General features: G+C 37.9%; 1 protein-coding gene across 2 annotated transcripts in view; it reads right to left on the bottom strand.

Moving 5' to 3' along the window:
* Nucleotides 1-2,368: 2,368 nt before the first annotated feature.
* PLK4 (polo like kinase 4) overlaps nucleotides 2,369-19,243 on the bottom strand; it is a 29,679-nt gene continuing 12,804 nt past the window's right edge. For both annotated transcript variants that reach the window (XM_061585077.1, XM_061585076.1), the window contains exons 6-16: nucleotides 17,560-17,660; nucleotides 15,020-15,378; nucleotides 13,553-13,657; nucleotides 12,372-12,474; nucleotides 10,702-10,851; nucleotides 10,043-10,173; nucleotides 9,602-9,690; nucleotides 9,303-9,453; nucleotides 8,909-9,049; nucleotides 7,876-7,982; nucleotides 2,369-2,961 (exon numbers count right to left, since the gene is read on the bottom strand). In XM_061585077.1, the coding sequence (XP_061441061.1) occupies nucleotides 2,862-2,961; nucleotides 7,876-7,982; nucleotides 8,909-9,049; nucleotides 9,303-9,453; nucleotides 9,602-9,690; nucleotides 10,043-10,173; nucleotides 10,702-10,851; nucleotides 12,372-12,474; nucleotides 13,553-13,657; nucleotides 15,020-15,378; nucleotides 17,560-17,660 (1,537 nt within the window). In that variant the 3' untranslated portion in view covers nucleotides 2,369-2,861. The remainder of the gene's footprint in view (nucleotides 2,962-7,875; nucleotides 7,983-8,908; nucleotides 9,050-9,302; nucleotides 9,454-9,601; nucleotides 9,691-10,042; nucleotides 10,174-10,701; nucleotides 10,852-12,371; nucleotides 12,475-13,552; nucleotides 13,658-15,019; nucleotides 15,379-17,559; nucleotides 17,661-19,243) is intronic.

Raw genomic sequence — 19,243 nt, forward strand, 5'->3', positions numbered from 1 at the left:
CATATAGACACCATGCATATTTTATGCAAAGGAAGTGGTCGCAGTATGATTGTTTGTTTTTATCTGTAAGAATGTTCCAGTTTGGTATTTCCAAACATACGTATTCCAACATACATACTCCAGCCAGTAATTGTTTATCGCATGGTATGCACTTCCCGAATTCCTCTTATTTGCCTTTACTTAGTGGTCTTGGCTCAGGTTGCTGTCAAGCTCAAGCAAGGGGGAAGCACACATAGAAGCACCATATCTGGGAATAACCTCACTTCCTCAAAATACTCCAGCTCATATACTGCAGTCATGCCTTTTGCTGTTACCAACTTTTTAAACTACCTGTTGTGGCAAAAGGTTCTGAACTCTTTCCCTCCATTCTGTCTTAGCGAAGAAAGCACATCTCTTCCCAAATCCACAAGTTACAGATTAGGTTCTGTCTAGAGAGAGAAATCCAATGGAAACTTACACCAGCCATACCCTCTCCCTGGTTCCCAAAGGGTGTCAGTCATCTCTTCCAAGTCCCCTAAGGTATCAGATCTCTACCTGATGAATGTGACATGACTTGTGATTGGCAGGAAACAGCCAGCTGTGAATCATTCCTCACCTGGGTTCCTCAAACCCATGCTGGAATAATTTGCACAAGCAAATCATAATACTACTTCAGATGAAGTGTGAATGGATGTTTAAAAAATTGCCCTTCTCCCCCAAAAGACAAATGTGAAAACTGTGTAAATGTGTAAACTTTTGTAGAAAAGCTTAAACCGAACTAAAGACCAGGCCCTTATTAAGAATTCACTGTGTGGTTAACTTAGCAATGGTTTACATGTCTACTCAGAAGTCAGTCTCTTGTGCATTTCATGGGGCTCTACTTCGGAGTACAGGATGGCACCCTATGCCTTGGTCTAGGGGATTAATTTGAGAAACAGGGTTCTCAAATGCAGTATGGCAGGCAAACAGTTTAAGCCTTTCCTAATATAGAAAGACAGTTATGAGAAGCTTCACCATGACTGCACTCTTAATTTTGTGTTATGCTATCCTGGCCACTTTGTTATGCCACACCCCCATAGCAGCTATTTTGTGACTGACTAGTGGCCACAGCACTCTCAAAATTCAAAATATGCACACTGATCCAAAAAGGTTGGTGACCTCTGTCTTAATCTATTGATTACCAAACAAAGGGTAGTCTGAGGTGGGGAATGTTCAAGATGTTTGAGGGATGCCTTTTGACCATTTTCTAGAGAAAAGGTTCTCAACTAAAGGTAGCAATTATCCACCTAAAGACAAATTGCAGTAGGTAAAAGGGGAATAACTCAAAGCTACCTAATTGGACTTCTGTTTAACTTTTTTCTAACCTAGCGTATTATGTAATGTTAACCTCTCTTTTCACTTACCTTGGAATGTGTGTATTTGCCGAGGGATGGAGACAGTTCTGGGTAACAGTCAATTTTATATTTTTCAAACATATAAAATCATTCTGAGTCTGTCTTTGTAGCAGTCCTAGGTACAATCTAAAACCTACCCAACACCTAGCAGAGCCTCATTTTTTAAATATGTTATCCACGCCCATTCCATCTTCAGACTAAACAGATAGAGTCCAAGACGTCCCTAACAGATAGAGTCCAAGACGTCCCTATTAGCCAACACCCCACACACTTTGTTTACCATCCAGCTTGCTGAAAAGTTCTTCAGAACATGAAGCTTGCACACTTTCTGTGACATTCTGATTGGCCAAATAAAGATACTGCTTTCATGTGGATTTTTTAATGAGCTGAAATAGCTACTTTTGGTTTTTATGTAGAATGATGCCCTTGGTATTATACAAAGATATTATGTCTTTTAGATTGTTAATAAGCAAGAGTGTCAGAAGAAACAACAAATGCATTCAGGTACATTATGGCCACTGAGAAGGCTCAACTGCAGAGAAAAGGTAGATTCGTCCTAGCCTGTTCCATCTTCTAGTAGGAAAATGTAGTTCTTTATGTAGTGGCTAAGGCTGCCATCCAATACACCTTTACCTGGGAGTAAGTCCCATTGAACCCAATAGACCTTACTTCTGAGTAGACATGTATTGGATTGCAGCCTAAATAGTTGGTTCAGTTACTATTTTCTTAGCTGCAAATTAGTGTGAAATCTGAAACACTACTTTGGTTGGGAAAATATCGCAGCACACATAACTATCCTCCTTTGGAAAAAGGTAGATTTACATGGATTCTTTCAGTAAGAAGCAACTAACTACTTACTTGGATTGGATATAGCTCTACATGCAAGCATATAAATGATTATGAATTCCTATTATAGAAGTGCAATTTTATTGAAAAATTGGGTGTATCTACTAGAAAATACCTAAGCATTTGTGTTTAAAAAAAAGCAAAGGATCTGAACAGTTACCACTGCATTTATTTTTTTAAGGCTTCTTGCAGGGATATTTCATTAGAAAAACAGTTACAAAAATATAAAACAATACTTTACAAATTAGCTGGAAGTAACATAAAATACAAGATATTTACAGGCACAAATACTGCAACAGCAGAGAGGTCTTTGACTTCAGAGATATAAGAACAGTAGAGAATACACATACACATATAGAGTTCAGACTCTGTTCATGAAAAGTAACTGTAACGGTGGTCACAGCAAATTCCTATAATACATTATATTAAAATGCAAGTAATTTGACCTTGATTGATCTTAGTTTTAAAAGCTTTACAAGTGCTTAGCAAAGCAGAACACAGCAACTCTTTATCATCATATGTTTTAACTCCAGCCAGGAAGGTGTAAGCTCATCGAGGAGGCTATGCTTCGTTCACTATAGTAGTAATTTCTCTTCATTACCATCAAGTTATTTCTTAGAGCCTTCGTATTCCAACAGTTTGTCAGTGGAGACCCACTGGGTTGGTAAACATTACCAGAATGGAAGACAAACAATGCAACTTTTCTTGGATGTACTCTGGCAATTTATCATTTTCTCCATACCTAGCAAACAGCAAAAGTTCCAGATGAGTAGATTTAATGGGACACATGTAAAAGACAACTGAAACAAGATACCCATTTCAGCAAGGTCACATTTTGGTCCAGTAGTGATTTATAGTTGGTTCCTTTTGAACCACACTTAAGAAATTAGGAGGTAATTATTTATCTGTCCTCTTAAGTTGATACAGGCACTTGCCTTAACCATGATCAGTTTTCCATTTAACCCAGAACTGATCCAAAGTTTTAAAATGAGGTTTAGGTACAGTCTACACAAGCAGCAGCAGTTGGTAGAAGATTATATAAACAGGCAACACAATTTTTGAGTATTTCCTTCATGTGGAGAAATCATTCCCAATAATACGCCCACTGCTTACTAAGATCTTTTCTACTCACACAGCTGTTATGCTAGACAGCATTAAAAATGCTATCTTCTGCATTCTAAAGTGGTATACTCTGTTCTACATTATAGCCACCTGTCAGGTATGCTTTAAGTTGGATTCCTGCATTGAGCAGGGGTTTGGACTCAATGGCCTTATAGGCTCCTTCCAGCTCTACTATTCTATGATTTTATGATTCTAAGCAGAAAGAGCATTATTTTCCTATTTAATTATTTATTAGTCACTTTTCGGGGTCAAGCCCAAGGCCTCACAAATAAAGTAGAAATTCAGGAATAGCATGAAGAACTGAGTGGATACATGAGAGAGAGAGTTAGATCACCAAAATTTCCCTAAAGAAAGGTAATAGTAAAAAAAAACACCCAAATGACAAATTAAGGTCTTCTTGAATGGCAGAATTGAAGGGGCCAAATGAATAGTAACTAGAAAAGAGTGCCACAACTGCAGGACCACCTCCAAGAAGACCCCATGTTGGACCCTGCAATCCTAAATTAAATGGAAACCCCAGTTAACATTAAAGTTAGTGTCAATTTCTCTAACTAGACCTTTGTTAAATGTTAGCAATTTTGGGTTTAGATTGATTAATGCATATACATGTTTTCCACTATGCAATTCATTTTGTATCTCACTGGAATTTGCATTTCACTGCCAGTATTATTATATTAACCTAACCTGAGGAGGGTATATTCCTCAGGTACAAAATTAGATGACCATATAGTTTGCACCACCTTCTGTATGTTGTTCCCAGTTCAGCAAATGCTGGAATTTGCTGTTGAGAATGCTTCTTCTTGTCTACTGCCTTGAATCAAACATAAAGTAACTTATAATTACCATCCATATGTAGGCCTTGGCAGACCTTCTGTGTTGGTGAACAATTTAGATACTGGAAGGACAGCAGTAGAGCTTGTGAGGCTCTTAATCTTGGAGTAGTATTATTCGATGTCTAAAGGCCAAGTGGTTTATGGGTTAGAATCAATGGTTTTGTTCTGTGGACCGAAGAGGCCCTTCTCTAAGCAGAACAGAACATTTGAATCCAACCCAGTGCAAGTTACTCTGATATAAGAGTGATTATCCATACAAAGGAAATGCTAAAGGGCTGAAGAGAATTAAACTACAAAGCATAATATAGTGGGCTAGTCAGTAACTTGCTTTGGAATTCAAAATTCCACTCACCAGAAAAAGCTAGTCCACTACTTACATAATAGTTTAAAGATGAAACATGTGAATCTAGAATCCCTGACCTTTCTTAGGTGGTGTTAGTTCCCAATTCACCCCTTCAGTGTGTAAACCAAATATTCCAATTGAGGGTCTCTTATAGCAGGATAACTGATCTTATCAGTAGACCCACACCTAATGGCTACAACGCACACAAACAGAGAAGGAGGGGGAAAGCTTAGATGTGTACACGCTATGTATATACATGTAATTCAGCCAGTGCAGATAGGCAAACTGCAAATGATACAGGAAGGCTCCTGCAATTATAGTGACTTCTCGTTACATTTATCTGAAGCATTAACACTGTACTGAACTGAAAATTGTACCCCTGGTTCTGCTCCTAATTAAAACTTTTCAAAACAGGTTATTGAACAAACCCACCACCATAGAGCTGGAAATCATTGTGTAATTGAGAAGTATTCCTACTATTATCTTATATTCTATTTTTAATCTTCAACAGAGGGTATTTGCACATCTGAAGCCAAATACTAGGACCCACACACAATGGAGGTATTGGTAGACTTGGGGGAACACCAAGGTTTGCAATGTAAAAAATAAACTTTAGGAAAAAAACCATAAGGGGGGGATACCAAACACAGCCCAATGAAGATTAAGGGCAAAGAATAATGAATGACTGTTGAGGAGAAAAATCAGATGAGACTAGAAATGGAATGGAGTGAATGAAAAAGGAAGATGGGGCAAGCCATACCTCGCTATAAAAAAGCTAACCATCTTACCATCTAGATTGGTTCACAATATTTTTAAGTGTCCCCAGGGCAGGAAGGAAGATCTGCCCATAGACATCAATGGAGAAATCCAAGATTTTAATGTAGTCAGGACTGGGCACCAGTGTGCCCATCCTCTCCCCATCCAAAAGGAAATGGCAAAGAGAACTAGCTCTTTCTAACTCAGTTCTTATTTCGTGTGAAATATATAAAAGTAATGTGGCCAGAACTATTGCCTTAATATCCCATGCAAGTAAAGTAATGCTCAAGATTCTACAACAAAGGCTCTTACAATATATGGAGCGAGAAATGCCAGACGTCCAAGCTGGATTCAGAAGAGGCACCAGAGATCATATCGCAAATATACGTTGGATAATGTAACGGAGCAAGGAATTTCAGAAGAAAATCACTCTGTGCTTTATACATTACAGCAATGCCTTTCACTTTGTAGATCATGAAAAACTATGGAATGCTTTAAAAGAAATGGGGGTACCACAGCATCTGATTGTCCTGATGCACAACCTATACTCTGGACAAGAGGCTACTGTAAGGACAGAACATGGAGAAACCAATTGGTTCCCAATCGGAAAGGGTGTGAGATGGGTGTATTTTATCACCCTATTTGTTTAATCTATATGCAGAACATATCATACGAAAAGCGGGATTGGACCAAGATGAAGGAGATGTGAAAATTGGAGGGTGAAATATCAGTAGTTTAAGATATGCAGACGATACCATACTACTAGCAGAAACCAGGAATGATTTGAAACGAATGCTGATGAAAGTTAAAGAGGAAAGCACAAAAGCAGGACTACAGCTGAACGTCAAGAAGACTAAAGTAATGACAACAGAAGATTTATGTTACTTTAAAGTTGACAATGAGGACATTGAACTTGTCAAGGATTATCAATACCTCAGCACAGTCATTAACCCAAATGGAGACAATAGTCAAGAAATCAGAAGAAGGCTAGTACTGGGGAGGGCAGCTACGAGAGAACTAGAAAAGGTCCTCAGATGCAAAAATGTATCACTGAACACTAAAGTCAGGATCATTCAGACCATGGTATTTCTGATCTCTGTGTATGGCTGTGAAAGTTGGACAGTGAAAAAAGTGGATAAGAGAAAAATCAACTCATTTGAAATATGGTGTTGGAGGACAGCTTTGAGCATTCCATGGACTGCAAAAAAGACAAATAATTGGGTGTTAGAACAAATTAAACCAGAACTGTCATTAGAAGCTGAAATGATGAAACTGAGGTTATCATACTTTGGACACATAATGAGAAGACAGGATTCATTAGAAAAGACAATGATGCTGGGAAAAACAGAAGGGAGTAGACAAAGAGGAAGGCCAAATAAGAGATGGATTGATTCCATAAAGGAAGCCACAGACCTGAACTTACAAGATCTGAACAGGGTGGTTCATGACAGATGCTCTTGGAGGTCACTGATTCATAAGGTCGCCATAAGTCATAATCAACTTGAAGGCACATAACAACAACAAAAAAATGTGGCCAGTGCAAATTCCAAAGCAAATGCAGGATGAAAGAGCTATGGCTGCAAGACAATGGTATCTGACAGCCTTTGTAGTGTACTTCAGGTTCTGTGTGGTATACAACAGTTCTGTAGTGTTGCCTAACAGTATTAGACTCCATTGCATGTTCAGAGTTGGGCTGAAGCTGAGAGAGTACAACCCTACCATGTTACTTACTGCTTTTCCCCATATTGCAGATTGGGCTGAAAGAGCAATGTAGTTCACTGTTCTACTCCCGTTTTAGGTTGGAGGGTTATGCTGAGAAAGAGCAGCTTTTACAGCAGCCTTCCAATGTAATCCACTCTCTGTAGTTCAGATGGAGGCTGAAGCTGAAGTCCAAGTCCCCAACCACTCAGGCTGCTACAAAGGATAAACCAATTGTCCTCCTCCCAGGTCAAATCAAACACTTAGTGCAGGCAGCAGCCTCGTTCTATTGACTTGCATGCAGATTGGCTGAAGAATTAAAGCCCTCTAGGTGCAGTACAAAGATTAAATAAAACACAGTCTCTGCCCACGAGCTTACTGTGTAAACGACATAATACAAAAGGAAAAAGCACGGAGGGAACAGGAAAATAAGCACATAAACATTTGTAAAATGAGGATATTGTACTATACATGGTGCAATGAGTTTTCGTTTTTTGTATATACCTTGGTTGTTCAAGCTCCCCCACTCCAATTATCAACTTTTGCTAGAGTGAGGTTGCCACTATGCCGTAGTGCAACATCTCCAGCAGCAGCTAAGGCTATATATGTATAGCACACAAGTGAAGATACTTAATGGTCACATAACTTCTAAAAATTACAGTACCAATACAAAAAGTTATGAAAGTAAAAGGCGAAAAATTTATACAATCTGAAGAGAAGCCAGAGTATATGGATTAATAATATAATGTGAATTTGCCTTTGCTGATGGTTTTGTTCATATCATATATCTCTTCTAGATTTTGTGATTCCAATAAAACAAATATTAAAACAAGGAAAGAAAGAAACATTATGAAATTAATTAAAATGGCAGGAATGTGCTGCAACTATTACAAGTGACACTCACCGAACTGTATTTCCAGCTGGAAATGTGTATGTGATGGAGGAAACGCCAGCTTGAGCAACCAATTGGGATCCATCATTAAATTGAACCCATACTGCTCCACTAGTCAGCTAGTAGGGAAAAAGTTTCATTATACAATTAGCTCACACCAAAATATGATAATGGACTATTTTCAAGCATTTTATTTTTCTAGTCTATAAGTTTTATTAGCATGGATTGGCACAGCATGTACAGTTAAGAGACTACAAAGAACATCAACCCAGAACTGATGTATGATCTATAGATCATGTGGCAGAGATACTATTGCATAGAGCTGCTGTTTCAGAGCCATGATCCGGCTCCAGACTCAATCAGTACCACTTACAGGAGAAAGAATGTATATCTTTTACTGGCAAAAAGACAACCAACTCTGCTTGATAGCCATACTAGGTTGCATCCAAAGGTTCACTTTCTTCAGAGAAAAGACTCATTCCTCCAGAAGAAAGTAGAATTTGGATGCAATCCACTCTGTCTTTTGTCGTACAAGACAGAGCACTTGCCTATTGAGTTAGGCAATGTGTAATTCAGATTTTACCTCACTTGTGCAACCTAGTTAGCATTTTGTTTAACTTCAGAAATTCATCTGCACGTTAATTCTGACCATTTTTCATGGTGAACACGTTCTAGTTTAAAGTGCAGAAAGGAGCCAGACATATAGCTTTGTATTCTTCCATTAACTACTTCCTGATCTGCAACAGATATAGAAACAACTAAGCAAACAAAGGGGATGTGTCTCTGGACAGGGAACAGAAGATGGTATTCAACATTAGTCCTACTCAGAGTGGGATTTGACCTACTGAAATTAGTCATATCCATTAACTTCAATGGGTCCACTCTGAGTAGGAACCCAGAGCTGATACGTGCATCATAAATTATACTGTTAGTTCCTCTTTAGTAAAAGTATAGCAACTACTGCATTATAGCTCAACTTGTTCTCATCTCCCTCTCTGCCCAAGATACTGTGACTTTTCTGCTTGGTTATTGATTACCAACTCACCTGAGAAGCCCAGCCAACGTTCTTTACAAAGACAGACTTCAGCAGTTGAGCTGAATTTACAACACATTCATTTGGGTGATTTGGGATGCTCCTTGATTCAGTCGTTGCTGCTGTGAATGCAGATCCTTCATATGCTGACATCTGGAATGTAATTATGGGAATATCACAATTGTGAATCATACAACTGTTAGATGCTTCAATGTTTAAAGAGTGGATGCCTCTCTCTGGTATACGGTACCTGACAAGGGTTTTGTACCTAGTTAAAATATGCAACAACCCAACACCATTGGTTCTAGTCATCTCTAAGCTTGTTAAAAGGAGTTGACATTAAATTTAGCTTTCCAGTACAGCGCTTCTTATGACTTAAATAAAAGCATGAACTTTTTTTACTTACAGATGGATTAATGTTAGATGCTTGACTTGGACAGTCAGGTCTAGTGGCAGCATCTTTCTTCACCAAGGCTATATCTGCTAAAGAAGGGCTTGAATCTGCCAAAGCAGGAAGGACTGCCACTGCCTTTGGAGACTCAGGATTTCCTGGTTTCCTGGTAATGGAAGAATTATGTTCATATGCTTAAACTTTCTTACAACCATTAAAAATATAAAAAGGCAGAAACTAATACTTTTGTGTGAGAAGTTGAGTGCAATGGGGAACATACAATTGAAAAAAAAAATCCACAAGAGACTGCTTACCGCCCAACAACAATGGGGAAAAATTGAACACCTTCATTTCTTTCTTCTGCCAAAATAGCAGATTCCAGTGCAAGGCAAATGCGATGGCCCTAAATTAAAAAATAAGACACCTTACATTAAAACATGCTGACCCCTTCAAAGCAAGCAGGAATGCAGTACTCATGGAGAATGGGCAAAGCCAATATAGAAAATATTTATATGGTCTAATAAATTAAAAGGTACAGTTTGTTTTTACCTTCCTGCTGCACAACATGGAGTCTGATCAGTAAATACAAATCAGTAAAATTTCATTGATCTTTTCTCCCCGACTTCAAAGGAATCTTTCAACGTAAGTCATGTATTTGGGATAATACACAGACAGGGAATCCAGTCTGCTGATTTGCCATTTAGAACTACTTACTATGTACATCATGCCCATTCAAACATATAAATAATGTTTACCTCATTTGCATGATCCACATATATTTGTATATCCTTCTCTAATCCAATTTTACTTTCTTCTTTTATAGTGTAGGCTTTTCCAGATTTTTCTATTACTCTAATTACACCTGCTGTCTTGTGGATTTTTGCTCCTATTAAAAAAAACACATATTTTCTCATCTGCACAAGCACTATAATCCCATTCTAGTAGAAGTAAACTAGTAAATATAAGATGATGCTTAACAACTACCTCCAGTACAAAGGCAATTATCATTGACTTGAGTGTAATTACAAAAGGCACTATCCAGTACCATTCATATCAGATATCTATCAGGAGGAATAAAGTATTAACACTTGCTCTATTTCAATGTTTTCTTAATATTTACATTTAATCTCCAATAAAATAAAGCACCAGAAGAATGTAGTTTCTTCCTACTAATGATGCTGAAGCAAAACCCCAAATATATACATTTAATACGTTACATTTCAAACTGGTTTTTTTAAAAGTAGATAATTTGTATGTGGTGTATGACAGTTGACATGTCCTAAAAACATCAGTTAAACTAAGGTTTATTAGTTAAATACTCCTAGATTTTTAAAAAACAAGAAGAGTTGACTAATAATTTAATACAGATTTAATGGCTGAAGGGATATGTACAAAACAACTTAAGGGTACATACCATCATAAAAACAAATTTCCACATCTGCAGGAGGAGAATTTTCCATCAACATGCACTTGGCATATCTTGTATAGAAAGTGACTTTGGGAGTTTTGGATCTTACCAACTGCACAAATTTAGCAGCATACTGATACTTTTTCCAGTACTTCTCTAAAATGAATTTATAACAGAAAGTTGTTGTAGTTAAAGTCACCTATCCACTTACAGAACATGTTTATTAATCTTGGAATTAATTTCTGCCAAAAGTTCTTAAATGGCATTAGCAGAGAGATTTATTCTGCAACCTAGCTCCATTATAAAGCCCATTAACAGGCTGCTGTTAATTCTTGACTGTTTCCTGCTCCTCCCCACCCTCCCATGTGCAATATATCCAGACAGGATGTTTTATTTCTGCCTATTTTATATTTTTGGGAACATGAGCTTGAGATATAAGGGCCACAATCCTAAGTCTATGCATGCAACAAACCAGCACAGTCTTTTCACATACCAAAAAAAGAGAATGTGCAATCTAATAAGGTTGTGTTTCTTGTTTATTTCTCAAGCAGCAGCATCATACACTGAGGTGCATACTGAAAGCTACTAAAAAAGCTTGATAGGGTTTCCAATCTACATAATAACCATTTCCATGCAATGAGCAAGATGCAAGGCTGCGTCTCTACATCACTGCCAAGCATTCCTGGTGGAGTCTTCTAGTCCCTGGAAGCTATTGTACAGAAGCAATCTACGGAGGTCCTTTAAATGTTGAGGAACATTTGCTAAACAAGAAGCTTAAAGCAGATTCCACATGAAGTCAGGAACATATGAAGCCACTCTCAGTAATATTTTATTTTATAAACACTAATTGATAGGATTACCCAACATCCCTTAATTAGTCAAATTTTTACATGTATTTATCAGTATTTATATTATTATTTTTTACTATTGAAAGGAAGAGACAGTACGTTCTTTATAAATTTTAGTATTCAAATATCCACAACTGCAAGTTAGGCAATATGTTTACATGGTACATGAAGTATGAAAACTTCAATAATTCGAGTATTTTAATTCAAATCACTACATGGAATCACTTTAATTACTGAGTTTAATGCATCTGTGATATCTCTAAATATGCTGATGACAAAGGCAAGCACATGAAACATAATTACGGGAAGAGCATCCATATATAAGTTTTGATCCAGACCTGCCCTTCTGCAAATGAGCTCTGATCCAGTGGAGGCTCCCAATGAAGGAAGGGGGGATTTTTGCTGACCCATTTTTCCTTCTGCAGTCCCCAGAATCACCTCCCACACTATTTCGCTGGGACTCCCAAACCTCTGGAGCAGCTTTTCAGGGGACACAGGGGGAATTAAGAATAGATGGAAATAGCTTTTCCCCCTTCCACTGGTAGAAGTGTCTGGATCCAGCTAATAATTTGCAAAGATCCAAAGAATTACAAAGAGTTGGATATGCCCTAGGGATTTTTGTGTTTTTCATTTATTTATTTGAACAGCGGGTCTCTCTGTTATATCACATGCTACCTTTGAAGTTTTCCTAATTTTCAGAAGTAGTTATCGATGTAGTATGGAAAGCGGGATAAAAAACAAGCTCAAAACCCTCTTGGGTATGTAGAACACTTGGTTGTTTGGATCCATGACACAGTTTCTAAATGGTCCCATAAAAATACACCTTACCTAACAAGTTGTCGAAACTATATATATTTAAGTCTTCAGGAGGTGGTGGTGGTTTATCATTAAGAGGGATGCCTCTTCCTTCATTTGGGTGGTAAACTGTGACCTTAATACACAGAAAGACACAGTATCATATGCAAAGAGATATGTGCCTAACAGTTCTTTCTGAAAAATGAATTACTTGTTCAGCAATATAGAACATTGTAATATTTGATATGTGTGGTCAAGTCTAAAGTCCGTTTTCTCAAAAAAAGAACAGTTGGCTATCCTCACTAACCAAGATTATCTAGTTTCATAAGTACAGAATTTTTAGTTAGGTCAGTGCTTTTAAAGACCAAACTGATTATAGTCAAATCAGATACCTTTCAATGAATTGTGCCAGCAATTTTACCAGAAAAAGAGTATACATACATTGAAAGCTTATTATAGAGCAGGGCTCGGAGGCAAAGGATGTACCTGCAGTATAAAGCTTCTGTGTTATAATGAAAACAATACTGTAAGGGTTAAAGCCAGCAAGTGCAGTACAGTACTGGTTCCTAGAGAAGTAAAAAAACCCACCACTGCAGAACTGAGTGGAAAGGAAGAAATTGGAAGGGTAACAGGGAAAAAAGGCCAAGAACAAAAAGGGTGGGAAGGAGGGGGATGTCAGCAAAGAGATTTTTTAAAATGCTGAGAGGAAAAAAGACTCAAACATCCATGGGAAGCAAACAGAGGACTCACCAGAGACAAGGAGCACAGAGGATGAAAAAAAGAGGTATAGCAAACAAAAAAGATTATATGGTATTTTACGACATGGTAACACCTGCAGTATATCCCATTCTGTGGTACAATAAGATGTGTTATATTGAGCTTCCACTGAAGCTCAAAGATAGTAAGAATTAAGTCAGATACTTATAATGAACATCTAGATTTCACATATACACATTTGACATACAAGCATTTACAATAAAAACAGGGCTCAGTGTTAAGCTGTATATACAATGTCCGGGGGGGAAATCTACTTATTCCCATGAGCAAAGACTATGTGGAACAAGCTTTCTTAGGCAAGACCTTCCTGCATCAAATAGTGCACAATTTTCAGTGTAACAACACATATGAGGCATATTACATCTTAGTAATATTGGCATAAACACATTCTTTCAATATTACCAATGAAGTTAGAAGGAATATAAATTAGTACTCACCGCACTTCCATCACAAGATATCCTCAGAACTTCTCTTACAAACTCTTGTGAATTATATTCTTTTAGGAATTCCATATATACTTCTCCTGTATCTAGAATACTCACCTACAACGCATATTGAAGACAGAACACAGCCTAAATAAAATGCTTTTGCAAGAAATCCCACATAAAGGCTCTTTTCTTCTTTCACAATATTGAAAGCAAAATGAACTAAAATTCTGCAGTCATAAACTTGTTTTTATGCTCCTAGAAAGTGCTATCAGCCTGAACAGAGATTCTATTTTCAGTATCATTGAATAAATATGAGGTTGGTGTAGATTTGTGAGGCAGCCAATCAGGATGTTCCAACCTTATTGGATTTACAAATGCAGGAAGAAAGTTGGGAGGATTAAGGGAAAAACAATACCATGACAGCAAAAGCGAGAGAGCGAAACACAATAGAATGAGATGGTAGCAATACTGGAAAGGAAATCTAGTAAGGAAAAAAATTAAGGAGTGACCAGAAATTAAGTCCAATAAATGAATTTAAATCTGACTATGTACACTTCTGTTTGATGTTGTTGTGACAAAAATTGACATAAATACACAAAAGAGGTAGGATATTATCTTAACAATGTGTTAAGAAATTGATTCTTATGAAAAATTACAACTTCCCACAGAATGAGACCCTACAGAAGATATCATCCTTACTTCCCCCTCTGATTTTTGGAGACCAAAAGTCCAAAACCCCATACTTAAGTATGCATATGAGCAATTCTTAAGGGGCTGATCCAATCAGACATCTTTCAAGCAAAGTTGGGGATAGGACAGGTCACTATAGCCCACAACTACAGCTTCACTGCCAATGTAGAAGTAGCCATCAGCCCTCTATTCTCAATGGTTACTTCCTGACTTTGTCACAGCACAACCATCTAAACAACCCAGTCATCTGCATTGGGTTTAGCTGTATTGGTACCACAGCCCATTCCCGGCAAGCAAGGCAGAGCCAGCCAGTTTTCATCTGATTACTAGAAAACCAACCTCTATGAGTTATTTTACCAAAGATCAAGGTCAGAATCCCCATGACCCTTTGTGGGATATCTCATGGGGTCTGGTTTTCTAGCAATCAGATAAAAACTGGCTGCCTCTGTCTTGCAAGTCAGGAACAGGAAAAGATTTTAGTTGCAGCAGCACAGGTTATTGCCTATGCCAATGCTAGGCTAAACCCAATGCAAAGGACCAATCTAGTGGAGGTGTGTGTCTTTAAAAATGAAACAAAGCTACAGTTCTTGTCAACTGATTATCAAGTTTAAAGATGCTGAATGTCCAATGCTGTGCTGCTAAGTAGAGATTAATACTAATCAAGCAAATTGGTGTATATTGTAACAGTTGGTAGGTTTTTTTAAAACACTAAAGAACTCAATTTTTATAAAATTGTTACTGCAATTCTTTAGCAACTATTGTATTGAAATATAACACAGTACATACCACTGCATTTTTTGTTTTTTGTCTGATTGGTTTTAGTCTATGAGCATTCAGGGGAGATACAATACTTTGCAGTGTAGGTTTTGTATTTCCATATTGTGGCTCTTTCCCTCTGTTTTTTCTGCTTTCAGACACTAGATGGAGACCAAATGCAGGCGCTGTCAGAGCCTTCTCAGCAGTGTATTTCCTCATGTCCTGTGGTCCTACAGATGGTGCTGTTGATCGTACACAGTCAGGAGATCTTGTGCCTTTTAAGCCATTCCATGCATTTTTCAATGTTTCTTGAGGCACACCAAGATGGAATTGATAATCTCCTTTTGCGTTCTTAATGCTGCTGTTATAGGAAGGTTCCTGTGTCTGAGCTGAAGCGGCAAAGGAATATTTTAATGATTTGAAAAATGCATTACAGGAGCTTCTTAGCTCTTGTAGGAGAAAAAATGTTTTGTTTGTAAGTATAAATGAGACTAGTTAAGCATTTTCAAAACTGAAGCAATGTGTCATTCTTGTCTACTCACAAACTGAAACCAACTCATAAACTGGGAGTTTACATAAACTACCTGAGCAAGTTACCATTTATTGTTGTATGCATAATAAGCTAAGTATTGTGTCACAAACTAATTATTCAGAAAAATTGGTTGACACAGATGTTAATAACAGTCTCCTTAAATATTTACTGAAAAGGTGTTTTTTCCTTGTTTAAACTTAATTCTACTGAAAGAGACTGAACATCATGTTATGGGTTCTTGCCTTCAATAGAAACAGATGGACTGGGAGTGGTGATATAAAGCATTTGGGATAGTATCAAAACAGCAGGTCTGTTGTGGTAAAGTGCATGAACTATCTCATATCCTCCTTCTGTCAAACTACAGAAGCAATTAAAAACAAAAATTAAGAAGCAAATTGCTTGAGGATTCAAATAATCCCAACTGCATGTCCTATGGTTACAACTCCCCAGGGCATTCCTGGTAATTCAAAACAAAAGAAAATGTCTGAGAAGATTTAAGTAGTCCTTGGTTAAATTACAGCTGCATTCTGTGCTCTTTCAATAAATGATGTAATATGATGCAGGGGATCAAAACTCCCCCTTCCCTTCTGTTCATGTTATTATTCTTTCCACCCTCCCTTCTGCAGCAATGTTAATATAACAATCATTTGCTGTTTTTGTCCTTTACCTCTCTACACAGTTAAGCTGTTTCAAGATGACATCTTATTACTTTCAGAAAAGTGAACATCATTTCCAAAAAATGAAAAAAAGTCTTATATGACTTATATTGTTGAGATTTTAGTTCATAGCAGCTGTTTAGAATAGAATTATGTTCTCTGTTCTTCGGCTTTGCTTCCATAACAAGTGATAATAGCACATTCAATTATTCTACTTTATAATGGGTATCTTCCCAGGGATTGTCTATGTTGCTTTATTTCAAACATAGCAATGTTTTATATCAATAAATTAAAGTCAGTTCCAAACATTCTGGCACACTCAAGTGTTACGAAGAAATGCAACACAGAATTCAGCTGAAAGGGAGCTAAACCTGCCCCTCACCTCTGACTCTGGGGTCACCAGAAGTAGGGATTAGCCTCCACCCTACTGATGGCCCAAGTGCATCCCTTTATTTTTCCCACACAGATGAATGACTGCCACACACTCTTTGGAGGAGGCTGGAAAGCACTTGGCAATATTCTTGTAAGGGCAGAATTTCCCCCTACCTTTGAGCCATTATGTAGCCCAGCACCCACTGACTGGAACTTCATGAAGCATGAAGTGTATGTGTGTTCATGAACACACAAGACTGGACTGCATCCCATAGGAATCATTATATGGATGTTCATCTACACACAGGATTGACAGCATCTCTATGAAAACAATGGCAAACAAGGGCTTGACATTACGCAATGTGGCTCGGAAAAAAGTGGTGCGACGAGTATTCTGCAGGAATGTCCATCACTACAGCCTGTTCCTTCAAGCGGTATTTTTTGCTTCTCCATAGTAAAGTTAAGTATGCAGAGGTACTGTCAAAGTACATGGGGAATCCAGGACAACATTCATAATTACAAAATGTAGGCCAGTACAGTCATGCTAGGTCAGACCTGCAATACCCAAAAGCCTTCTTCACAGAACAAGCTCCTAATAAACATACACAGACCTATGACCTACCCTCAAATGGACTTAAGACTCTACACCAGGGATAGCCAATGTGGTGCCCTCCAGATATTGCTGGACTACAACTTTCCTCCTCCTTGACAACTGCCCATGTGAGCTGGGGCTGATAGGAGTTGGAGTCCAACATCTGGAGGGCACCACATTGACTTCCCTGGTTCTACACAGCTACTCCACAATCCACAACACATTTAATCATCTATGATAAGTTCATATTCACATGGAATCTCTTCAAAATTAATTTAATTTTTGAGCCATATCATTGCCCTTGGATGGACACACAATCTATTTATGTAAGCTCTGCTTATACGAATGGTCTGTTTTGGAGAGATTCAATGTGTTTAACACTCAGGCAATAAAATACTCTGATTAAATAAATCCATACCATTTAGTTGCATATTTCCAAACCACTGATGCATTGTTTCAGCTTGGAACTTCGGTTCTAATAAACCAACGCTGGGCTTCATTGGACAGTGATAATTTGAACTAAAGACAAAGAATTATTCATAAGTACTCAGCATAAATAACATATTGATCACTAAATAGAATAAATTCTACTGATGGAACAGATGATATCGCTACCACATGATATAAAGAACAGATTCCACTACATGGTCCTAATATTTTAAAGCTAGTAAAGAGAGAAAATCTGTTTTTTATAATTTACAATTTCTCATACTCAAATGGTACAATGTACAATTTGAGATTTTCAATCCCTTAGTATATTTCTTAGCATAAAACCATTTCTGAGTATAAATTAATGCAGGCCAATTATCTGCAATAAGTGATCCATGGCTACATGCAAAAGAAATAATGGCCTAGATGCATCTTGTGAAAACACCTTTTAAATAATACATCCTGTGAAAGATGTGGTAGAGTTTATTTTGACCTTCTGAAAGAAGTTGTCACTTGTTAATGATGTAACAGCTGTTCAATACCCCAATACTTATTTTGACTGAAATTAGTCAAACTCAGTCTCATGGTAAACAGAATGTTTAATGTTAAAGGGTCCCATATCCAGAAGTTACCTATGCCAGCTCTGGTCTCTAGTGTTCTAACATATGATTCAACAGTGCAATAAACCCATGTCCAGGACATGGCAGCTCTTGTCTGAATCAGAATCGTTTTATTGTATTTGACTAAAAGCCATCACAACCCGAAAGAATATATATAAGTATACAAAAACAAGGTGCAAGCAAATTCAATTTAACAAATCCCGTGCAGTCCACTGCGGTTGCATTCAAGGTATTTGCCCAAATATGTTTTGCTGCCTTAGCAAACAGTGCAGTTTTATAAGTAACATATGGGTCGCAATCTGACAGTAACCAACAAACTTTCACAATGGGTCTCGCCCTGTAAAGCTGTCAAAATCTGGCCCAGGAATCTCTCTCTTGGGGTCTGATACAGGTAGCAAAATAGTAGGTAGTGAGGGATATCTTCTACCTCTCCCCCACCACAGATGCAGAGCCGTAGGTTTCTTGGAATTCGCCTATATCTTCCATCCAAAATGGCCGAGGGCATAGTTTGAAAACGTAATTCTGTAAATGCAACTCTCAGGGAGGAGAAAGTGAGCATCTGTAAGTATTGGGCTCTTTCGTGGTTTGATTTCAACCAACCATACCAATGGGAGAAATTTGATAATTTAATTAGGTCTAGATCCTGTTGGTTATCCAGCCTGTATAACCAGTCTCAGTTTATTTTTAAATCCGGGGATAATAAAAAAAAGTCCAATGGGAGGTTTTTAGAGATCAGTAGCTCCTGGCATGACTTAGCCCAACTGCCCTTCCTCCATTGCTCTCTCAGACATAGCTTAGGGAGACGGTCTTCTGTCATATCCAGGACCCTCTTGCAATATAGAAGGGCTGCCTTCTGCGCCCTAGCTTTGACCGAAACCATGCCTGTCTCAGTCCTGATAAATTGGGCTGGGGTCCCTGAAGGTACTGCCAATAAGTATCTCAAAAATTTGTTTTGGCAAACTTCCAGCTCCTTCAGGTTATTCTGCCTTATTCCCCAAATCTCAATACCATATTGGATTTGGGGAACCACCTTCCCAAGGAACACTTTCAGTG

Source organism: Rhineura floridana, chromosome 9, assembly GCF_030035675.1.
Source record: "Rhineura floridana isolate rRhiFlo1 chromosome 9, rRhiFlo1.hap2, whole genome shotgun sequence".
Taxonomy (NCBI): domain Eukaryota; kingdom Metazoa; phylum Chordata; class Lepidosauria; order Squamata; family Rhineuridae; genus Rhineura; species Rhineura floridana.